At 36.5% G+C, this 24,919-nt stretch overlaps 2 protein-coding genes across 16 annotated transcripts in view; one reads left to right on the forward strand and one right to left on the reverse strand.

Moving 5' to 3' along the window:
* The window catches only part of sptan1 (spectrin alpha, non-erythrocytic 1), a 64,866-nt gene extending 49,697 nt beyond the window's left edge, over positions 1 to 15,169 (forward strand). For 9 of the 14 annotated variants that reach the window (XM_056445776.1, XM_056445774.1, XM_056445775.1 and 6 more), the window contains 15 exons: positions 1,580 to 1,712; positions 1,811 to 1,909; positions 1,997 to 2,156; positions 2,249 to 2,325; positions 4,260 to 4,469; positions 4,548 to 4,844; positions 6,845 to 6,957; positions 7,415 to 7,432; positions 7,812 to 7,874; positions 9,956 to 10,010; positions 11,121 to 11,317; positions 14,100 to 14,153; positions 14,246 to 14,392; positions 14,475 to 14,622; positions 14,706 to 15,169. In XM_056445776.1, the coding sequence (XP_056301751.1) occupies positions 1,580 to 1,712; positions 1,811 to 1,909; positions 1,997 to 2,156; positions 2,249 to 2,325; positions 4,260 to 4,469; positions 4,548 to 4,844; positions 6,845 to 6,957; positions 7,415 to 7,432; positions 7,812 to 7,874; positions 9,956 to 10,010; positions 11,121 to 11,317; positions 14,100 to 14,153; positions 14,246 to 14,392; positions 14,475 to 14,622; positions 14,706 to 14,831 (1,897 nt within the window). In that variant the 3' untranslated portion in view covers positions 14,832 to 15,169. The remainder of the gene's footprint in view (positions 1 to 1,579; positions 1,713 to 1,810; positions 1,910 to 1,996; positions 2,157 to 2,248; positions 2,326 to 4,259; positions 4,470 to 4,547; positions 4,845 to 6,844; positions 6,958 to 7,414; positions 7,433 to 7,811; positions 7,875 to 9,955; positions 10,011 to 11,120; positions 11,318 to 14,099; positions 14,154 to 14,245; positions 14,393 to 14,474; positions 14,623 to 14,705) is intronic. The other 5 variants (XM_056445782.1, XM_056445783.1, XM_056445786.1 and 2 more) reach the window with 2 other exon arrangements.
* Positions 2,662 to 23,100, reverse strand: dync2i2 (dynein 2 intermediate chain 2). Of its 2 annotated transcripts, XM_056445790.1 has the most exons (10): positions 22,710 to 23,100; positions 22,383 to 22,634; positions 22,197 to 22,306; positions 21,668 to 21,825; positions 20,327 to 20,436; positions 20,068 to 20,235; positions 17,903 to 18,135; positions 17,669 to 17,826; positions 15,223 to 15,481; positions 2,662 to 3,243 (listed from the first exon to the last, which is right to left on the reverse strand). In XM_056445790.1, the coding sequence occupies exons 1-9, from the start codon at positions 22,785 to 22,787 to the stop codon at positions 15,243 to 15,245; spliced, it is 1,506 nt and encodes a 501-aa protein (XP_056301765.1). In that variant the 5' UTR covers positions 22,788 to 23,100; the 3' UTR covers positions 2,662 to 3,243; positions 15,223 to 15,242. The 2 variants fall into 2 exon arrangements, with proteins under 2 accessions (XP_056301765.1, XP_056301764.1); XM_056445789.1 differs by lacking the exon at positions 2,662 to 3,243 and having other exon boundaries at positions 15,134 to 15,481.
* Between the last annotated feature and the right edge of the window lie 1,819 nt (positions 23,101 to 24,919).

A 24,919-nucleotide genomic window follows, 5' to 3' on the forward strand; every position in this document is an offset into this window, starting at 1 on the left:
CCAATATGGTAATTAAAGGTAGAAATGCTCAGTTCTTTACTGTTTTCTAATTTAAAAAATAACAATGTTAGAAAAAAATGCACAGATATTCAGGAAACGTCAGGGTGTTATAGATATGTTAGTTTTATTTCAAAGAGTTATTAAATTACAAAAATTAAAAACTCTCTGCGTATCAATCCACTCCTTGCAGATAAACGATTGATCGGCTGATGCATCAGCTGACTGACGATGTTTTTAAAAGCCTCCTTGAAAGCTTGAAAGGCTGTTAGTGATGTCATCAGCACACAAGCAGCCAATAGTGTTCAGATTTTTCTAACGATTCCTCCCTCAAAATTTCATTGGCTGTGGTTTGGTAGCTGGAATGAGCTGTTGGGGAACTAGTTGTTGTCAGATCTTGTAGCGTGTCACCCCCTCTTGTGTATCATTTACATAGTGTCGCGTAGTGTGAACACCCCAGCGATTAAAAGACACAAAATCAAGTCATGTAGTGTGAACAGCACAGCGATCTGCCGATGTTTAAAATCCTGTAGTGTGAACTTGGCTTAACTGAACAGTCGCATCTTCGATGACTCAATCATGCTCAGAAGGTAATATTGCAGTGTGAGTGCAGGCCGAGAGGGGAGAGGGAAGCAACCGTACCTAGCATGAGTACCCCCATAAAACAAGGCTTTAAAATAGTGCAATCAAAATGTATCACTAGCCGCGTTTCCACTATCGCGCCTAAAGCGAGCGAGCCAGGGCGAGCCAAGGCCAGTCGCGTTTCCACTATCACTTCCGGGGTGTAATCGGGCCAAAGCGGGGCTTCCTTGGGGCCAGCGTCCGGCCTTTTTCGGCCCGCCGAATACCTTGGGCCAAGGAGGGCCAACTGGGGCTTCGGGGCGGGGTTACGTACAAAGGCGGAGTTTTCCTGTCAGGTAAAGAGGAGACAAGATGCTTTTAAATGCCGCCGAACTCGAATGTCCTTATCCAGGGATCGCTGTCTGGCCTTACACCAACAGACCACAAACAGTAAAAAAGCAATCGCTTCGGTGTTCTCCATCTTCCAGCTCTCGTAGTGATGCCAGGTTGTGTTTGTGGTTATAATTTAAGTTTTTTGTTCCCGCTGAAGTGGGCGGGTTGTGTGACGGGTTGTGTGACGTTTGATTCGGGGAACGTTCTGGGGGCGGTGTTTGCGTGACGCGCTGCGAGCAACTAGCCCGACAGTGGAAACGCGACATGATTTCGGCCTCATTTCTCAACCTCCCGGGCTATTGGCCCGGCCTGGCCCGATTAAAGCCCTGGCTCGCACTGGCCCGATAGTGGAAATGCGGCTACTGTTAAGAAGAAAATCGACATATCAGAATTCTTTCTAAATTAATCCTTTGACACTGACAACTGTAGTAATGTAAAAATATAATACATTTCAAAATTTATTGAAATGGAAAAATGTTACATTTAAACATTATTTTACTGTACATTTAGGATAAGAAACATCTTTCAAATATATATATATATATATACACACACATATCCCTTTTTCAAAAGTAGATGATATTGCTTTGGATGGGAAAGTGAAATCTGTGGGGTTTGCTGATTTTAGTGGGCAGAGGCTTGAGGAGTCGCTGGAGTACCAGCAGTTTGTGGCGAATGTGGAGGAAGAGGAAGCCTGGATTAATGAGAAACTGAACCTGGTCGGAAGTGAAGATTACGGTGATACTCTGGCAGCTGTGCAGGTATGAACTCATCAACGTGTTCAATGGATACACAGTCAAAAATCAAACCTTCTTTATCTTGACCTTGTTCACACTTTGTTTTCTTTGTACTTTTCCAGGGCTTGCTGAAGAAACACGAAGCGTTTGAAACCGATTTTACTGTGCACAGGGACCGAGTGAATGATGTGTGTTCCAATGGAGATGAACTCGTCAAAAAGGTAAACACTTTATATTGTGCGAAATAAATCTGAAGTTCAATGCAAGCTGATGGCGATATATTCAATCTTATTTCTGCCGCTGTGCAGGAGAACCACAATGTGGAGAACATCATGGCTAAAATGAAGGCGTTGCGTGGAAAAGTGTTGGAGCTGGAGAGAGCAGCAGCTCAGAGGAAAGCCAAGCTGGATGAAAACTCTGCCTTCCTGCAGTTCAACTGGAAGGCTGATGTGGTGGAGTCCTGGATTGGTGCGTTGCTGGAAACTCATGCAAATGAGATGATTAGCAATTGCTGTTGTTTTTTCTCCTTATCCATGTAATCCATGTGTTTGCTTAATCAGGTGAGAAGGAAAACAGCCTGAAGACTGACGACTACGGTCGCGATCTCTCCTCTGTGCAGACTCTGCTCACCAAACAGGTGCGCTTTTATTATTATTATTATTATTATTATTATTATTATTATTATTATTATTATTATTATTATTATTATATTCACATAATTTTCATATGACATGTTGTACAAATAAAATGGTTTGTAAAAAAATGTAGTTTGTGAAAATGGTTTGGACTAAATGCAAAAATTTAAAGTGCACAACCTTTTTTTTGTTTTGTTCTGTCAATAAGTAATTAATATTTATAATTTAACAGTTAATACATTTATATTCGTTTCTAGACAACACAATACCAATGTTTTAAGTTCATTAAAACACACAGAAACACTTTTTTCATTTGCATTTGGAAAAAGTTCCACGTCTACTCATCAACGTTTTCAAAACGATCTGTGCTTACACATATTCACGAAAAGGCTGTATTACAGCATTATTAACAATACCGTGTACTCCACCATTGTTGTGTGTGTTTTAATGTGCGTATGTAGGTTTTTGACTGTTCTAAAGCATAAAAACACCATAATATGTTTGCAGATATTTAAGAAACATGCCAAGTGAACATTCTTTATCTGAAAAACAATGCTGAAGTCAGATATTCTGCTTTGAAAATGTGTTTTACCGAGCCATTCAGAAGAACAGAATATGCACTCACTCCTGAAATGGTGGTTTATAATCTAATTCATACATATTAAACCTCTTAAACATTAAATGTAGATGCTGAATCACTGATATGTGTTGGTGTGCATTATTTCACAGTTCTAAAGTTCAAATTTTTAAACAGTTTATTTTATCTTAAGATCTGAGGTGAACTATCTGCTGCTGCTTTCAGTAGTATGGTAATGAATATCATGTAAAATGGCATTCAAACACATATTTTTAGCATTAAACACTGAATAAAGCACATGAGGTTTACCTGAGGTGATCATTGTCAGCTTTCTGTTGTTCACCTGCAAGAAATAGAAGCCGCTTTTAATATATCAATTCAAGGTGTTGGTTAGAACAAAAGCTTTTAATATTGAGAAAATTCCTTCTATCTCGTGCGTTTGCTTTTATTTAGAGCATGATTTAAATCAGCCTTTAGGCTCGATCGTTAAACTCGCTCCTTTTGGTCCTCAATCTGGCAACCTGCGCTCGTGTTTGTTTTGATCCAGAAATACAATACCTAGTTCAACCACTGGGTGTCAAACTTACATCCTGCACCTTTAATCTACACTGCCCTAAACATGTACTATGCGACATAATTGTTTTCAAAAACTTTAGTTTTCAGGTGTTTACACAGACACAACAACGACTGCGTTTTCAAAAACATACACGTCATTAAACTTCATTTCAAATGGATGTTTTCAGTCCCAAAACAATGCTGTCATGTAAACAAACAGGCAAAATATACATACAAGTTTCCTTTTTTTTTTTTTTTTTTTCTCCAGGGTCTTTTTTTGTTTGTTTGTTTCTCCAGGGGTTTTTGATTTATTTATTTATTTATTTTTATTTTTTGTTTCTCCAGGGGTTTTTTTTATATCTCCAGGGGTTTTTGAGTTGTTTTTTTTTTTTTTTTTTTCTCCAGGGGTTTTTTTTTTGTTTGTTTTTTGTTTTGTTTCTCCAGGGTTTTTTTTTTTTGTTTGTTTTTTGTTTTGTTTCTCCAGGGTTTTTTTTTTTTTGTTTGTTTTTTGTTTTGTTTCTCCAGGGTTTTTTTTTTTTTTTGTTTGTTTTTTGTCTTTTTTTTTTTTTTGTTTCTCCAGGTTTTTTTTTTTTTTAATTAAAGAAAAAAAAAGATATAAACCTGGTAACATTCTTTATAATTGGATATAATATGGTTTCAGTTAAAAAAAAATAGAGTTACAGCTGCTTTATAAATTGTTTCTTTGGCTCGAAACTGAGAAATTATGAAAAAAATTTACATGCATTAAAATTACACTTAAAACATGACAAACGCTTCCCCTGAATGTCTTTCTTCTGCCCACAGGAAACCTTTGATGCAGGACTTCAGGCCTTCCAGCAGGAGGGCATCACCAACATCACAGCCCTGAAAGACCAGCTGTTGGCAGCCAAACATGTGCAGTCCAAGGCCATCGAGGCCCGTCACGCCACCCTGATGAAGCGCTGGAACCAACTATTGTCCAACTCAGCGGCCCGCAAGAAGAAGCTTCTGGAAGCACAGGAGCACTTCAGAAAGGTACGAAGAACGCAAATATGCCTGAAGGAGGTTTATTTATTTGGTTTGTCTTTAACTCTTGTTCACCACTCCATTTAGGTGGAAGATCTTTTCCTCACGTTTGCCAAGAAAGCCTCAGCCTTCAACAGCTGGTTTGAGAACGCAGAGGAAGATCTGACCGATCCTGTGAGGTGTAACTCTCTGGAGGAGATCAGGGCGCTGCGGGATGCCCATGATGCTTTCCGCTCGTCCCTGAGCTCCGCAGAGGCCGACTTCAGCCAGCTGGCAGAACTCGATCGGCAGATTAAGAGCTACAACGTGGTGTCCAACCCATACACCTGGTTCACCATGGAGGCTCTGGAGGAGACCTGGAGTAACCTTCAGAAGATCATCAAGGTGAGGCGGATTTGCTAATAGATTGTTGATATTGGGCTTTTTGAGATGACGGTACATTTTATACGGTACATTTTAGAGTGGAAGTACATTTTCTGTTTGGAATATTCAGCAATGAATTTGAATAAATGTAAACTGTGCTATTTAAATGATTCGATACATATAGATTTTTTTATGAATGCATGATTCAAATTATTCAGTGATTTAAAGAATAAAATCTATTAGAAATATGAATATTACTTCATTACTGTATCTGCAGAGTTGGGTGTAACGTGTTCCACAGTAACGTGTTACTGCATTCTAATTAATTTTTGAGGAACGCAATAAAGTAACAAATTCTGATTAAGGTTACTAAAACATCACTGCAACCACTGCAACATCAGTTAATAAGTATATGCTTTTAAATAGCTGGAGAACGTGAGCTGAAATGGTTGCTGTCGAGAGTGGCTGCTTCTTCAAGTGGAAATACAGACATTACTTTGATTTCTTTGAGCGTAAAAACAAAAATATTGCTGTGAAAATCAGTCTATATCCAGTCTCTAAAGAAATTTCGACTGCTTATAACTCGACCTGCAACTTGTTGAAGCACTTGAATAGAAAGCATTCTACGACAATATTTGTCATAAAGGAGCCCAAAAACACAACGGCCCAACTCCGCCTAAACAGGCTAAATTGGATTTTTGTGCTGGATTGGGAGTGAAGGTATTTTCTGAATGTGATGAGAAGCGTAGCTGCTTATGGGGCCGTTCACATATCGCATCTTTTGCGCGTACATATTGGGATCGCATATTGCGTGTGCTCGCAGTTCCCAGGAGCACCCAGTTGAAGAACTAAACTGAGCGATCAGCTTCATACTTTGTATTGGAATATACACATTTCAGTAGACTTATTCTCTCAGACGAACACAGAACACCCAAACACTGCAGTGCTTTTTCATACTATGGATGTCAATGGTTACAGGTATCCAGAAAAAAAGACAAACAGGTTTGGAACAAGTGAATGATGAGAGAATTTTAAGTTTTGGGCGAACTCTTTAAATCTTTTGAATACGTTGCTGTGATCAACCCATTTTAATGTTTTTCAGTGAATATTAAATGACTGAAAGAGCTAAAGTTTGTTTTGTATTTTTAGGTATTTTTATGTTTTAAAAGTAACTTCAGGGTAAAGTAATTAGTAATCAGATTACAATTTTCCAGTAGTAGTCAGTAATTTGTAGTCAATTACTTAGTTAAACATTTAAATTATACAAAAATATTAATATATGGAAATATATTTAAAGTGTGTGTGTTTGTGTATGCAGAGCATAATAAATATACTAAGTGCACACACATATTTTTCCAACTTATATCAATATAAGTTGTATTATATTTGCCAACTTACACACAGCATATTTTGTACACTCTTGGTCACAATTGTTAAAACACTAATAGTAGTAGTAGTAATAATATAATAATAATAATAATAATAATAATAATAATAATAATAATATCAAATGTAACATTTTCTCTGTTTTATTTTTTATTACTTTATTTTAAAGCCTATATATATATATATATATATATATATATATATATATATATATATATATAAGTCTCTCCATCTGAATAACAGATATCATATCAGAAATGCAGTTCTGGAATGAGGGGGTAAAGGTGATTTTTCCAATCATTAAGCACTAGTCTTTTAGCCGCCGCCATGCCTTGCATTAAAGACTCTTGCATTATTTGAGGGAGACGAGATGTGTTTTGTGAAAAGCCAAAGATGGCAGAAAAGGTGTGCTATAAGCCTTGGAGTAGCAGTCAAATATGTTGGTCCAGAATCTGTATGGGACAGAGCCAAAAAGCGTGAGCAACAGTGTCTTCTGCTGTCTTCATCTATTGCTTATTAATGAGACTGAAGGATAGATTTAATGAAGCTTAATTTTTCTTTGTTTTTAAATGTCTGTTTTTGAATTGATATTTTAACTAAATATTAAATTCATATATTTGTTTATTTGCATTCAGGAGCGAGAACTGGAGCTGCAGAAGGAGCAGCGGCGACAGGAAGAGAATGATAAACTCAGACAGGAGTTTGCTCAGCATGCTAATGCTTTCCACCAATGGCTGCAGGAGACCAGGTACAGAGGACAGGCATTCACCGCTCCGTGCGCCATGTTCTCTTAGCTTCATTACAGAGGGTTACACACACCGCATGCAACACATCTGATCGCACAGCATGACATCTCGCACATCTGATTGGATTTAATCGATCTCCTGATCTCCATGTAACGGCATTTTTCATTCGTGTGTCAGTCACTGGTTTTGTGATCGTAGTCTACGCCTGCTTTGCCATGTTGTCTGTGTTGTGTGACTGCTTTCACAGCGATCACACAATTGAAACTGATCTGGCCTTGATATGCAGCAGATATGCTTTGCGCTGGTCACATGATGTGCTTTGTCATGTGATTGTTGAGTTGTGGCGTTAATGTCACCGCTCAATGTTTTTAACTGTTTCTTTCTCTTTATTTGTCTCTCTCTCTTTCCCCCGTTCCTTCACGCTGCTACCCTGATGCTTGGGATCATTTCTCTAATCAGGACATACCTTCTGGATGGGTTAATATCACCATTTATTCCCTATTTTTACTGTAGTATGTGTGTGTATGAGTGTGTATGATTTGTTTAATGCTATTTCGATCTTGTCAGCAAATGATAGAAGCAAGAAATATTAGAATAGGCTATTAAATTGAATAAGAAGGCAATCATTTTAGATGTTTATGATAGAAATGAGATTTTCCATAAACACAGCAGGCAATTGTGGGAGTTTCAGATCAGAATAGACAGACAAATTGGTCCGAACTAAGAAAAAGGACCCACTTTACATATATTTTGCATATTTATCCAATGTTTTGACTGTTTCCAGATGTGTTCCTTTGTTTTTTCACACTGTTTTTCCATTCCCTCTTCATCTCCCACCTCCTTCGTCTCTGAATAGCATAGCCTATCGGAGGGTAATCCGTGTCTATCAGTATGAAGTCGATGATGATCTTTCTGGAAGGTCTTCTCCCTTTTTTCCTTCCTCTGATTGGCCTCCTCACCCCACACCTTTTTGGGTTTTCTTCTCATGCACTCGAGTCTGATCCCCACTGTAAAGGCTCTGTGTGTGTGTGTTCAGTCCCTTTTACTAACATTCACTGCAATGAGGATCTTTTTTTTTGTTATTATTATTGAGATGAACCCTTCCAGCTTCTTAATCCAAAACGCCTGGCTACTTTTTGGCACCAGTGTTGAGGAGTGTGAACACTTCATCTCATTCTTTAACCGTTCTGTTGATTCCATGTTTCAGTTATTTATGTTTCTTTTTCTCCCATTCCTCTTGAGGAAAATGTTCATGCACCAGATTCAGGGTGGAAACTGCAATGTGTAGTTCCATGATTGGAAAAGTACTCTGACATTTTCAGTTTTCAGTAACCTGATCTGAATTTGAACAAGTGTGCATTGACATTTTTTGGAGGACTTTTATATTTATAATATGGCTATAGTTGAGTAAAGGCCCTGATATACTCATTTTCAAGGTGCTTAGAAGTAATAAGTTTGAAATGGCTCTACAGATGAAACAAAATACTGTTAGCCAATATCCCAACATGGTCCGCTCTGCTGAAAGAAGTGCATTAAAGAATACTTACTATATTTAAGAATACTAGACTTGTTATATTAGAATACTAATATATTTAACAAAATAAACATACACGTATTATTAATTCAATTTTTTGGACCCATGATAGTTCATAGAACTATTGGTGGAAGTACCTGTGTTCATGCCTGCAGGAATGGGGAATGATTTTAGTTCTAAGGACACCATTTAAAATTAACATAGCTCTTGTTTGAGAGTAGGGTCTCTTCCAGCACAATAGGAACTAGATTAAGTGGCGCCGTATTTTAAAGTGTGTCAAGTCACACACGTTCAGAAAGCTAATGGTAGCACATTTACCCATTGCGTTTTTGTCTGTGGAGTTGATTTTCCTGAATTCCTACTGATGGTGTAAATGCAACAAGAAAAACAAATTACAAAGCTGGGAACTGAGCCTTCGTATAGCTTTAGTTCCTGTAACTACTCTGTGAGAAAGCCATAATGGCTCGCATAATTTAAATGTGTTAGCAACTAAATTTATCTTCTCTAAAAAGGTCATTTAAGGAAGCTGAAGACCTAAAAAACAAGTTTCAGTTTTGATTTTGCTTGAATTTGTCTGGGAACTGAGCCTTCGTATAGCTTTAGTTCTTGTAACTACCCTGTGAGAAAGCCATAATGGCTCGCATAATTTAAATGTTAGCCACTAAATTTATCTTCTCTAAAAAGTTCATTTAAGCAAGCTGAACACCTAAAAAACAAGTTTCAGCTTTGATTTCACTTGAATTTGTCTGGGAACTAAGCCTTCGTATAGCTTTAGTTCTTGTAACTATTTGATGAGAAAGCCATAATGGCTCACATAATTTAAATGTGTTAGCAACTAAATTGATCTTCTCTAAAACATTCATTTAAGCAAGCTGAACACCTAAAAAACAAGTTTCAGTTTTGATTTGACTTGAATTCGTCATATGCTAGTAGTATACTGGGGTCTTAACTCTGAATCTTTGCACATTTTGCTTTTAAAACGGTGCAAATCTGCACTTTGAACTAAAGCTTAGCAGTGGTCAAAATCTAGCAGTTTCTAACCCTGTTGACAGCAGCCCTAATCAAGCATGGTCTGGATTACCATGGATATAAGTTGGCTTCATTAGCATGACTTTGGTTATTGTAGTTGCATTCTGGGGTGGCTTATAGTTTATACACCATATCTACTACGAAACAATTGGCAAGTCCTAATATTATGTACAAGAACTTCAGGAAGATGTAGGTTATAGCGCTAGAAATAATGACAGTAGTTGTACAAACCCACTCAAATAATGTAGATATAAATCTAAAAATTAACTCATTAAATGTTATTGATAGTTGACCTGATAACTGAGATATACTAGTGTGGTTGGAGCCGCTCTTATAAGGTGTAGTTTGGCATGTGGAGTGAGTGAGATGTTTTTGGGTGGATGTGCCATGTGTTCGTGAGGCTCCTGCTGCTGGTTTCATCGCTATCTGTTGGACAGGTCCTGCATGGTGGAAGAATCTGGAACTCTAGAGTCACAGCTAGAAGCCACTAAGGTGAGTTTGACGTCAGGGAAAGATTGTTTGGTGAAGTGGATCAGTTTTGAGGAGCATTTTAAAGGATTAGTTCACCCTAACATGAAAAATCTGTTCGTAATTACTCACCTGAGACCTTTGTTTATCTTAGGAACATAAATGAAGACCTTTTTAGATGAAATCTGAGAGCTCTCGTTTTCCATCATCATCAGCAGTGGTCCGGTGTTCAGAAAAGGAACCAAAAACATTCCATGTGACCTCAGTGGCTCAGCTGTAATCATATGAAGCTCCAAGAACAATTTTTTGCACCAAAAAATATATAAAAACAACTTGTTCACCAATGTCTTCTGTATTAGATCAGGATGTGTGTTTACTATGGCCAATACGACGCTTACATGTTCCATTGTTGACTTTCATGGCAAAATGTTGTACTGCCTGTAGTAAACACACACCATGACAACCTGACACAGGAGAGAAGATACAGGAGAACATATATATATATATATATATATATATATATATATATATATATATATATATATATATATATATATATATATATATATATATATATATATATATATATATATATATAGTATCAAAATAGAGTTATATAGTATCAGTTATATAGTATCAATATAGAGTTATATAGTATCAATATAGAGTTATATTTACAGTTTTGACACACAAAAGTGTTCTTGGATCTTTGTATGACTGCAGATGGGCCACTGAAGTTTAGCTAATTTTCTGGACTTTGAACATCTCATGACCATTGCTGTCTATGGAGGATGAGAGAGCTCTCGGATTTCATCTAAAATACCTTAATGTGTGTTCTGAAGACGAACAAATGTCTAATTAGAGTGAGTAATAAAACAGAATTTTAGTTTTTGGGGGAATTAATCTTAGAAATCAACATCTGGTGCTTATAAATGTTTTAATATTAGTGTTGCGTCACTTAATATATCTTCTTTGACAAATAGAATGACGAAACACACCTTTGTTTGAGAGAATCTCCCATTCTATGCCTGCATAAGAAAATTCAAAACTCAAATTTGAGAAAGTAATGGATTAATTGGCACTGTGGACTGGAAGATGGTGTGCTAATGTCTTTTTTTCTGGGTTTTTCTGCAGCGCAAGCACCAGGAGATTCGTGCCATGCGCAGTCAGCTGAAAAAGATTGAGGATCTGGGAGCTGCCATGGAGGAGGCGCTGATCCTGGACAACAAATACACAGAACACAGCACCGTGGGTCTGGCACAACAGTGGGACCAACTCGACCAGCTGGGCATGAGAATGCAACATAACCTGGAACAACAGATCCAAGCAAGGTGACCCCTCATACATCACTCTATTATGAAATCTTATTAAGATTCTGTTTTTATGATGATGATGATGATTGTGGTTTATTTTTAGACAGATGTTAAAACAGATCTTAAATCATATTAAAACATCCTGAGCAGTAGAGTATAGTATTAAAATACTATTTTATTTGTACTTTTCATGGTATAGTCATTTGTTTTTTTTAGTTTTTGACACTATTTATATGAACTATTTAATAATGCAGCAAATTAGAATATAGCTACTTCTTGAAATCAAATGTCTAAATATTTTTGTGTTTATTTTTAGATTGTTTCTAATATATCAAATCTGTTACTATATATAATAATTAGGGATGCTCTGATCAGCATTTTTTCAGCCGATACCGAGTACTGATTCTTATGCTTCAAGCTTCACAATGCATAAAGCACATTTTCCCTCCAAGTATGATGCTGAAGTGGAGATCTCTCCTTACCCAAGAGAAAAAGTCAAGGACCTTGCATATAATCCCTTAAACATGTTACTTATAATCATTTAGTGTGGACAAGTCATGGCCAGAAGCAGATTTACAGAAAGTAATATAAATGGTAAGAAAATGACTAACAATGTAATTTAAGAACATTGCAAATGATGGAAGAATTCAACAGGTCAATCAAGAAAAGGTTGGAGAGCATATTTGATGCAGAAGTAAAAATGCACTCCTATAAACATATTTGTTTACTACAACAAGTATATTACAAAAAGGGATATTGATAAATATTCGAGTAAAAAAATGATGATTTCAATGTTTTTTTTTTATTCCAATAAAATCAGTTCATGAGATCGGCCAGATTGGCGAGATTGAGTCAAAATGTGATTACGGATCTCCGGACGATCAATCGGAGCATCCCTAATAATAATATTACATTTTTATTTTTAATTTGTTATATTTTAAATTTTATGCATCACAAAATCATGTGGAATATTTGAAATATTACATTTGTTTTCAATCATTTTATTGGTCTTTTGAATGGCAAAACAAGTTAAATAATGAGAGAAGTAATACATTTTCCATTGTTAATCCCATCCCCTAACCCAGGGCTGCTCAGCCCTGTTCCTGGAGATCTACCTTCCTGCAAAGTTCAGCTCCAACCCTGATTAAACACACCTGAACCGATTAAATAAGACCTGAACAGCACTTCATTATTTACAGGGAGTTGCAACTGAAATCTGCTGGAAGGTAGAACCCCAGGTACAGGGATGAGCACCTCTGCCCTAATCTATTGTTCATTAACTTTCATGAACAAAACACGAAAAATAAATATTTAAATGCAAAAATACCAAATGAAGTACATTAGATGACATCAGAGACCACCATAACATCAGAGAATAACTGCATAATTAAACAAATAATTTAATAATAATAAAAAACCTCTAACAAATGTTACAAGTTGCCAGTACCAGGTGTAAACAATGTTTCTTTTTTTTTAATAACAGCCGGTAGGTGGCAGCACATTCACTGCATCAGTCTAAATGATTTGTTCAAAATGGCTGATTCATTTATAACTGTCATTAAGAATGAATAGACACTCGATTAATTAAACCGATTTATTCAGTAATAAAGAAATGCAGTGTTGTTCTGAGATGCACAAATAGTCTGCTATTTTCACCAATATACACACCGCTAAATCCAAGTGTGTATAATTCACATTTATGTTTTAGCAAAGTCCCTTTAAGGCAAGTCATTTCAATCGGCAACCATCTTTGAAACTTTACTGCTGGCAGTATGCTCAGGAATTCTGTCTAAATGGGGAAACTTCAAATTCTACAAAACTGTTTGCCAAGCTTACGATTACTTTACATATTTGGAATCAGCAACAAAATTAAGCAACAACCGTCTCACAAGTTTCATTTCTAAACATCCAAATCAAACAAAATAGCTATTTTTCAGGCTGTCCAAGCTAATGCGCTCTCGAAATAAACGAGATCACGACACCAACCTCATTTCTGGCCGTGCTACACATTATCATCCTCTGAATAATGCTTTGTCAGATCGTGCTGCTCTTCTAAAGTAAACTAATTCACAATTTGGTCTTGATGGTGAATCTCCTCCAGAAATAAGAGAGACTCTTTATTTACAAGTTTGTGGGCGTTTGAGTAGTTGCTGTCATGTGACATGCGTTTGACAGGACGGACTACCTCACGTTCGCTTCATACAGATTACAAAACCAAAAAACTTTTGTTTTCGAGTGCACGTGATTCATTTAAAAGTACAGATTTCAAGCTTTATGTGGATATATTTCTTATGTCTGTGAAGCAAATATTCACTGAAATTCTAGTGTGTTCGCTGACCACCAAGCTGTCCTAAAAGCACACGTCTGGTCCAAGCTTTTCCACGGAGAAACGTCAGTCTATAGCAGGGGAGTCAAACTCAATTCCTGGAGGGCCGCAGTCCTGCACAGTTTAGTTCCAACCTTGCTCCAACACACTTACCTGTAGGTTTCAAACAAGCCTGAAGGACTCAATTAGTCGGATCAGGTGTGTTTAGGGTTGGAACTAAACTGTGCAGAGCTCTGGCCCTCCAGGAACTGAGTTTGACACCTGTGGTTTATAGCGATCAATGATTGGCTCTGTACTAGTAGATAGGGCTTTATTCGCCATATTGACCGTCACACTTTTGCCCATTCAAAACTGTACGAGTGACGTGTCTTGTGTATTCTAGAGTCTTTAATTTTAGTTAACTATATTAACCCTTGCCCTGATTTCATAACATATTCAACTGGATTAACTGTGTATTATCTTGTAACTCTCTAGAAACACTACAGGTGTAACAGAAGAGGCTCTGAAGGAGTTCAGCATGATGTTCAAGTAAGCAAGCAAGCCACTTACTGAAAAAAAAACATTACAATGCTCAACTGAAAGTGCTAACTGAAAACACAACGTGAATGTTTGCTTCCCAGGCACTTCGACAAAGAAAAATCCGGCCGTCTGAATCACCAGGAGTTCAAGTCCTGCCTGCGGTCTCTGGGCTACGACCTGCCCATGGTGGAAGAAGGAGAACCAGACCCAGAGTTTGAGTCCATCCTGGATATAGTGGATCCAAACAGGTGAGAGAAACATCATCTAAGGATGCGCTAAATATTCAGTATTTTTCTGTTGATAAGCTGACATCACTTTTGGTGGACGCAGGGATGGAAACGTGTCCTTGCAGGAGTACATGGCCTTTATGATCAGCCGAGAAACAGAGAATGTGAAGTCAAGCGAGGAGATCGAGAGCGCTTTCCGTGCTCTGAGTGCAGAAAACAAACCTTACGTCACCAAGGAAGAACTCTACCAGGTACAAAACAGCAAACCCATTAATAGTTTGATCTCAGTCGCGTGTTTGGTGTTGATCTTTGACGATGTTCTTTGTGTTTACAGAACCTGACAAAGGAACAAGCAGACTACTGCATTTCCCATATGAAGCCCTACCTAGACAGCAAGGGCCGCGAAATCCCGTCAGCTTTCGACTTTGTGGAATTCACTCGCTCGCTCTTCGTTAACTGATTCCCCGCCCCTGCCTGCCAGTGACCAATCGGGATGCGTTTCCCCACTCTTCACAAGAACACACAGCCAAACTGCATGGATCTGAATTGAGAATTCTCTATAGCAACCAGTATAGCAATATCTGTATCTTGCTATCACTCTTAACCCCTGCGTATTTATCTTGACACTTCCTCATGCTTCACTGACAATAGTGTAGTGGATCTGTCTGCATTTTATTGTGGTTGTTTTAGCTGTTAAGTGCTTTGCTTTGTTTAACAAACCTATAGAGAGGATATGCTGTAACATCACCCACGAGACTGCAGTGTGCTTCAATAAACGCTACTGGTTATAACTGGAAAGAGTTGTTTGAGTTTTTATTTAACAGTGGAGATGCATAGTTAAACTCTCAAACCTGATCAGTTCTCTAATGACTCAGTCTGCCACCTCATTGGCCAGTTGCTCCAGCATAGCAATCTCCTTGGCACCTTGCTCTGTTAACTCCGCACTGAGCTGCCAGATGTTGACGCTGCCATCTGCATTGCCCACTGCTAGCAGATTTGTGTGTTTGGGGTTGAATTCCAGGCAATACGCTGGTTGACCTCCTGCGTTCTGGTCAATCGTGGCCACTGGCCTTGAAGACCTTCGACCCAAATCAAACATTTGGACCAATCCTACCGGAAAAAAGAGGTAATATTATATTTTTACATTTGAAAGTACTAAATATTATGACTAGGGTGAAGATATTGTTAGTGATCATCTCCATAAGGACACAAATTAAACTCTGGGTCGATTTGATAGTAAGCAATCAGTCATTTGTTGTGATCATTTTGATGGACAGAAACAGATCAATAGTTATAAGCCATATAACTTAGAAAGCTCAGTTTCCATTCAATGAGTTAAAGCAGGGGTGCCCAAACTTAGTCCTGAAGTGTCCTGCATAGTTTAGCTCCAACTTCCTTCAACACACCTCCCTGGAGGTTTCCAGTATACCTAGAAAGAGCTGATTAACTGGTTCAGGTGTGTTTAATTGGGGTTGGAACTAAAATATGCAGGATACCGGCCCTCCAGGACTGAGTTTGGGCACCCCCGAGTTAAAGAAAACAAACTGGCACAAAATGACAAAATGAAATATGGATATAAATACCCAACCAGTTTGTTGAAAGACTTTGGCTAAGGTATTTTAGAATGACCAAAACAACATTTCAGATGTTTAAATGAAGTGGTTGGTCCATTAATCATGGTCCAGTCATGACCATTTTTGATTTCACATGATCTGTTAAAACAAAAATCACAACTTATTTTGATATAATTGCTTTAATTTATTCAGTAAATCTGTTTCCTTTGTAGTTTATACACAACTTTTATTACCAGAGAACAGTTTTATCCTGTGCATGTTTTTTCATGCGCATCTTGTCATTCCCATTAAGCATTTTTTATTTGTAATATTCCAAAGTGTGCATAAAAATAGGTGGATGAAAACATAGCTTGTGTATTTCAGAAACAGACAGGTTTTTGGATTGTTTGCAGTCATCGGTGATAAGAATTTACCAGCTATAATCCAAGGAAGGTCAACCCACAAACAGGCGAGAGCATTGGTCACCCAAGGCTCATCATTGCATGAGGTCAATAAAGTAATCCCATCTACCTACTACTTGAGTAGGTACTGAACTTGAATTTACTAAATGACCACTTGAAAGTATGTTTTGTATAGTATGAATGGGAGTAATATGAATGGAATTGGGATGTATAACTCTTCACATTCATGAAATCTCTTATGTGGCATTATGGGATGGTGTAGTGTACATTGGATGACCACTACAGAATCTCACAAGTAATAGGTTATCTACTGGTACTTCTTGTCTACTGTTTTTCGAATACTATGAATTTGGACGTACTAAACTCGCATACTGTTATTTACATACTATTGACCTTATTCCTCACATACGAGAGGGTGCAGCCATTGGAATCTTTTTGGCTTGAGACTTCTGGTCTCATTTACTTCCATTGATTTTTAAACATTAAAAACTGCTCGTTATGCTACCTGATATTTTCTGATTATATTTTTTATGTATATTCATGAACACTTGTTTGTAGAGCAAGCAGTTTGACCGTTTTCTCCCGTTTATTATTCCTAGTCATTTCTCCTATAGGCAACTGAATTGGAAGTTCTAAAACAATCGCAAAAACAAGCATACTTCCACATTAAAGCATAAGATCAATATAGTAGGGACGTATGCGAATTTTGGACGCAGCCAAGATCTACTGTGGCACAAAATGTTTTATTGATTACTATGGGAGTGTGTCTCAATGCACAGTGCATTACACTCTACTGTGTATGGGGATTGTACCAGCAGACCAAGCAAACTGGCAACGAAGACTCGCCTAGTCCGATGCATCTCATTATGGCTTTTACTTGGAGAAGTGATTGCAGCAGCAGGATGTACAATGGGATGACTATGAGGCAATAGGAGAGTAATGCTCAGGGCAATGTACTGCTGGGAGACCCTGGTCTAGTCAATCATCTTGATGTAAATTTTTCTCAAGTTACCCCCTTAAACGTTTGTAGCAAAACCGGTACAAGCCTTCAAGACAATGGTGTTTCCTTGTGGAAGTGCAATTTTAATCCACAGCAGCTCCAACAAACCACAAGATTTGAAGGATCTGCTGCTTTAATATCTTGGAGCCGCAGGATACCTTCAAGAGATTGCATGTTGACGCTATTTTGCCATCACAAGTGACCCAACAGAATATAAGGTGAGTGGTCATATTGTTTTGGCTCTTGTGTGTATTTCACCAGTACAAACAAGTATTATCAACAAGTTTTCCAAAAATGTATAATTACAATTGCAAAATCTCACCTTGTCCAGTGACTGCAGCAAAGACTAGAGGCCGTGTAGGTGACCATCTCACCCCAAATGCATACGAATCAGACACCCGTAGAGACAGCAGGGGGCGAGGCTGGAGAACACTGTGAAGGTGAGCCAAACCATCTGTCCCGACACTTACAAACAGATTCCTAAAGACAGAAACACTGGATGCTCAAATGATCGTTAAAGAGTTTTAAAGAAGAGTAAGAATAACCCAAAGCTCACCTATGGAAGGGCGAGAAGTGGACTGAGTGTATAGGGCCCCCTCGTGGTGAGAAGGAGAACTGCATTGGGGCCCGCAGTATCACACTCTCACCATCAGAGGGCACTGCAGCCGCTGTCTCACTGCTGAAAGAGCATTTGAGCACAAGACCACCTTCTGAGCCCACCAAAAATGTGTCCAAATCCCAAGGGGAAAGTGCAACAGATGTCACTCCAATAGTCAAGCTTCCTCTGGTCTTCGGGAAGAGAAGTGCATCACAGTTGTATTATTAGGGTGAAATGCACAAAAATCTGCAGCTAATTTGTTTAAAAATAATAATAATAATAATAATAATAATAATAATAATTCATTGTGAGATGAACTTGTAAGAAATGTGTGATTCCTGTCTCTATCCGGGTCAAGGCATCAAATCGTTGAAAATTTCACAATCCAAACCAGGAGACTCGTTTCGAGATTTTTTTAATTGAGTACGTATTGGTTATTCTGCAGTCAAACAGGCATATTCAAAACAGTCTGGAAAAGTCTTCAAGAGTCTTAAACCCCGTTCTGATCAAACGATTTTTATTGTCGGTTACGAAAGTCACTGTCAGATTATGCACTTTTTTTTTTTCTCTTGACAAAATCTTGACTACAGGTTCCTTCGCAATCAGTCATCCCATGATGTCTACAACGAACGTTATTTCCCAAAGCAGTCACAAGTGTTGATTTAACAATATTTCTTATCTAAATTTCAATTTTTTAGCCTGGATTATTACTTTATTTAACAAACCAGTTCGTGTTTTGGCGCTGAAGCATATAGTAGACTGGTTCTGAAGCACTTCACCTCAGATGTTACTCGTTATTCTCGTTTATCTAGTAGATTTTGAATTTGAGCAGAGTTGTTCCGTCTAACATGCATGTTATGGACGGCAAAGTTTATTCAAAGAACTAGCATGACAAGTTTAGTTGAAAGTCTTGGTCAGGGTCTTGTATAGATCCTGAGGTGTCACCTGCCCTGAATGGCCTGAAAGAACCATCCAGACATTCATGGAGCCAAAGGCACAGTCATTGGGACCCTGCCCTTAGCATTTGCATTACTTTGAGATCTGCCAATGCTCAGGAAGGCAAAATGTTTAACGTCTCACACAGCTGTACTGCTCGAGTTTTGAATCAAATGACATTTAAAAAACCTAAAGAATATAAGTTTTCGGTCATATATTAATATTCATGTGGAACTAGATTATATACATTTTTAATTCCACAGACTGATGCATAAATGTTACTCAAAAGCAGGTTGTTTTTAATTTACCTACCTCACAATACAAATCAAACTGTTATACTGTGACACTATGTATTGTGTACAGTTGAAAATTAAAGTTGGCTAAGTTGGCTTATTATGTTTTTAATATAAACTCCACACTGATGTAATACATTTCTAAAAGTATTGTCTTAAAAATCAAATATAGTTTTAAAAAAAGTACCAATTAATTGGTGCTGATAGTCTAGTGGTCAGTGGTCAGTGGCCAACATGATGCACAACTGCACTGTGGGTGCACTGACTCCAACTCCTTTTTCCCAATCCCATCACCCCCCTCTTCTCCAACTTCACTTCCTGTCAATATACACTGTCCTACCATAATAGAGGCAAAAATACCACTTTAACATTTTAACTTAAAGGTCTTTGAAGTGAAGTGCTTTGAAATGTGCATTCTTTTTTATTCAATGTTTGACAAACTCTCAACTGAAAAATGAATAAAGTGTGGGACAGAGCAGCTCCTTCCTTTTTATAAAAACAGCCAATGGCGTTCTGCTTTTATCACAGCTCTGCCTATGAGATTGGTTGACATCAAGTGCATCAAATGAAAAGCAAATGAGAAGTTTTGAAGGGGGCGGGGCATATCAGATACTAGAGAACATTTGATTGGTCAAAACTGATGAGAAACTAAAGTATGAGGTGATGTGTTTAGGAGCACACCAGCTAAAAGATATTCTTAAAATTAACAAACTAACATTTACAATTTTTTTATTTTCATTTCATGGGACGTTCAATATTGTATGTATTTAGAGGCCAGTATCTAACCATATCTTGATGTGTGTGTGTGTGTTTGTGTGTGTGTGTGTATTGTTACATCACTAACAGTTCTTAACATCTACAAAACGTTATTCCAGGACATTTTATGACACCCACCTTGCTTGCTGCTCCACTCTGAGGCATTTGCTGTCGGACAAGAGCATATCCAGAGCTCAAGATGAGTTTGGCTTCAACTCTGTCAATCGTCCACAACAGAACTCTTCCTTCTGAACCGGCACTGAGTACAGAAAAGTCTCCTCTGCGAGCTAATGGGACCCAGTTTATCTGCACATAAAGACATACTCTGCATTAGCGGACCGCTAAATGATTCTTCAACACGTCTCTGTTATAAACGTTTACTTTACAGCTTGAGTACCTGATATACTGGTTCACGGTGAGTATCTGCAGACATGCCAGTCTGAGCCAAAATGAGGTCCTGTGAGCGGCTTGTGTCCCAAACCACCACCTCACCACTGTACAGACCCCCTAATACCACAGAAAAGAGAATGGGATCAATTAAATTAGAAAACAATATTTATTTGTGCCAAATTCTGAGGGGGTGGCTCATTTTAACAATTAATAATATGAAAGGAGACAACTGCAGATTAAAAAAAAAAAATACACATTTTTCTCCGCAAAAGCATGCTTAAATATATATCAGTTTTCTTTATTCACTTATTTTTAATTTGCTTTTAAAAATAGTTAATCATAAATTTTAAATAATTATTTCTTTTTATGATCACCTCAAAATAAAAATATATTTAAGGTTCCTAAAATATCTTGAAATATATTGCAGAAGAAAATTTTACATAAAATTACAAATTTGGCCATTGTTATATTTTCATCTTGTCATTTTAGTTAAATTATACAACAATCAATACAATTCCACAAAAAAAACAATACAAATATTTTTTATATTTAAGATAAGTAGTGATGTGCAATCTATTGATGTAACAAAATACTGGTAAATAAAACTTTTAAAGATAATAAAAAAAAAACATAAAATAATTATAAATATAAAATCTTTTTTTTTATAAAAAATTATTATTTTTAAATGTTTCAATTTTTAACTTTTTTTTTACTTTGACAGTTTGAGCTCTAAAAAAAGATAGCCAGGTTGTATTTACTTAATTAAAAAAAAAATCTAATTTCAAATGTTTTATTTATTTATTATATTTAAAAGGTTTTTTTACCACTGTGTTTTCTTACATACATCAACAGATTGCACATCACTACTAATCACTATCATAAATGTTAAAACCATTGTATTTTTTTATATAATTTAACTAAAATGACAAGATAAAAAAACTATTTAACCATGGCCAAATTTGTAATTTTGTGCAAAAATTTTTACTTCATTTTCTTATTCTGTTAAATATTTCAGATTAGTTTTTTCCCTTTCTATTTTGAGGTGATCATAAAATGAAATAAATCATAAAAGGTTTATGATTAACCATCTTTAAAAGCAAATGTGAAGTCATACAGAAAACTGGATGTTTTCCTTATTTAAACTTTTAAATATACATATATATATTTACTTAAAATATCTCAAATGTTTCAGATTTAGTTTTTATATTTCCAGCTTTGAGAAAAATATATATAAACCTAAATATATGTGTACATTTCACTTTTTAAGAATTAAGTTTGTAAGATAAAATTTTTCTTTTCTTAAAAAAAAACAAACAAAAAAAAAACAAAAACAAATGTGTGCCCATACCAGCAACTACAGACGGTCTGACAGGATGAAAGCACAAACACATGACCGGTGCAGCCACATCTATAATCACATCCGGCCGCTTTGGGTTCAGGTTCTGCCGGTCCACGTTCCATGTGCACACATAAGCCTTCTCATTGCTCCAATCACCATCATCCACCCTAATCCCAGAAATACAATATTTAATACAAACCCTTAAAGTAAAGTAAACCGCAAAATTATAAGTCCAAGGCACTCGGGGAAAAAAAAGAGAAAAAATTATTTAATAAGCCTTAATTAACATGGCTATCACCTTACCCCGATGAAGGCAAGTGCAGTTTAAATAGAATAGCCATGTTAATAAAGGCTTTTAAAATAACTGTTTCACTTTTTTCCTTGGAGTGCCTTGGACTTATAATTTTGCTGTTTATTTTTATGTATCTCTTACCCAAAGAGCACAGACACATTAATTACCCCTGAAGCACTTTTTGTTTGATTATGGATTTTTAAACCCTTAAAGTTTTCTGTGTGTTAATATAAAATAAACTGATACCGGCCAAATCCACAGGCTATGACTGAACCAGTGCAGTTCCAGGACACACTAGTGACTTGCAGACTCTTTTCCTGAGCATCAACATGCTGAAGACGGTACATGCAGGACACCTGTGCAACAGATCACAATCGTAAATATCATAAAATCAATTATTAATACTTTTGTTCAGCACGTAAATGAGCTCACCGACTCATTCTGTTCCTCCCAGTTCACTTCAAACCCGTCAAAAGCGTGACTCTTGGAGTTTTTCACCAGTTCTCTGATAACCACATCTTCAGCTTTATGCATGAAGTCCACCAAGCCAGGAAAGTCTGCTAAATCTCGGTCTAATGAGAGAGTTTGGCTGCTCTGGTCTTGTGTTTGGGTGCCGTTTTCTGACACATCTTTGGCTTGTGTTTCAGTCTCTGTTGTGTGAACTGGAAGAGTTTGACAGCTTCTCTGGGAAGTACACAAGTACATCACACAAAAGGACGGACATTTCGTCAGTTTTAAGGTAAGCAAACGTCAACTTACTGATTCTTGTGTTTGCTGATGTGTCTTTCTCCATGTCGATTCTGCACCAATTAAATCAAGCGTTTCGTCTGTAAACATGTTGAAACTTTAACAGTAAGCGACAATAAACTATTTAAACTTTATATCGAATATAAAACACCATAAGTATTTGTTAACAACTCTGACGATGTAACTTGGTTGGTCATTTGCGTTAAAGTTAGCTAGGAGCTAACGACTATTTTTCATAAAGCAAACGTTTTTTCTTCACATTGGTGGACTTTTATGTTCGATGAATCACAATATGCTTCTATAATTTGTGAAACACTAATTAAAACAGCTATAATTCAAATGTTTTAATGTATTTGGCCATTAGAAACGCAGAGCTCGGTCTTCTGTCATTCTCCTGGATGTGATATCCGTAACTGCGCTCCCATGGATACGGGGAGCCAATCGATGATCTGCTACCCGCCTACGTCACTAGTGTTTGCTCCTGATTGGTCAACCTATTTTCAGCGGTCTCATGTTGACATTACATAAAGGACCTTTTGTAGTGGGTTATTTTTCGAGACGGAAGCTTGATTGATAAAGTGTCGTTATATTTCATCATAAAAAGTGCATGTGACCGATAGACAAGAGTGTTTTATTAATATTCAATAAACTGTTTTAATAAAAAACTGGTACCGAATGTTCACCTTTGCCTCACGTCTAATATAAATATTCAAATTTTCTGCACCTAACACAAAATGTGACCCCTTCTTCGTCAGTATTACTAATCACTGAACACTAAAATGTCGAACTCATGTGCAAGTATATCAAAAATACACCGCTTTTTGATTTTACTTTGCATAAGCATGCTTAAATATATCAGTTTTCTGTATGACTTCACATTTGCTTTTAAAAATATTTAATCATAAAACTTTTATGATTTTATTTCTTTTTATGATTACCTCAAAATAAAAGAGGGGAAAAGGCAAATCTGAAATATTTTACAGAAGAAAATCATACATGAAATTACAAATTTGGCCAATATTATATTATTTTTGTCCTCATTTTAGTTAAATTATTAAAAAAAAAAACTCTACACATATTTTTAATATTTATGATAGTGGTTAGTGATGTGTCATTTATATTTCATCATAAAAAGTGCTTGTGAGTGATAGACAACACTGTTTTATTAATATTTAATCAATTGTTTGAAAATAAACTGGTACAGAATGTCGACGTCGCCATAAAATCACACGTCTAATATAAAATTTCACATTTTCTAACGTGACCCTTCATCAGTATTACTAATCACTGAACACTAAAATGTCTAAACTAACATACAAGTATATAAATGCAACTAAAAACACACCGCTTTTTGCATTTTACTCTGCATAAGCATGCTTAAATATATCAGTTTTCTGTATGACTTCACATTTGCCTTTAAAAATGGTTAATCGTAAACCTTTAATGATTTATTTCTTTTTATGATCGCCTCAAAATAAAAGGGAAAAAGCGAATCTGAAATATTTTACAGAAGAAAATCATATATGAAATTACAAATTTAGCCATTGTTATATTATTTTTGTCTTGTCATTTTAGTTAAATTATACACAACCCTATACAGATATTTTTTAATATTTATGCTCGTGATAATTAGTGATGTGTTACTTTATTTCATAAAAAAAGTGCATGTGAACCACAGACAAAACTTTTTTTTTAATATTTAATTAACAGTTTTAATAAAAACTGGTACAGAATGTTCACCTTGCTATGAAACCTCATGCCTAACAGACCATTTTGAAGGATGTAAACAAAAACAGTGGTCCCAACGTATTTCTTTTTACATTTTTCATTACTATAGTTTACAGGAATCCAAAAAGAGGCACATATTTATAATGTTATGATAGCTGTTTTAACATTAACTTATAATCGAATTGCCTCTTGTTATGAAATAGTTTGAAAAGCAGGAAATGTTAATGGGCCAATGGCATGACCACATTGAAATGGTCTATATAAATATTTGCATTTTCTTGACTTTCTTTGTCAATACCAATCACTGAACACTAAAATATAGACTCTAAACTTGTAAGTATATAAAATACAATGAAATTGTTTGTATTTGAGGAAAACTTACCACTTCTGTAACAATGTATACAAACTGTTTGCGATCAGTGTATTATGAAACTGATTTACATTGTTCTCCACATACTAATCGAATTCACTTCGTCCATTAAAACATTTACTGT

This window comes from Danio aesculapii, chromosome 21 (assembly GCF_903798145.1).
Source record: "Danio aesculapii chromosome 21, fDanAes4.1, whole genome shotgun sequence".
Lineage (NCBI taxonomy): Eukaryota > Metazoa > Chordata > Actinopteri > Cypriniformes > Danionidae > Danio > Danio aesculapii.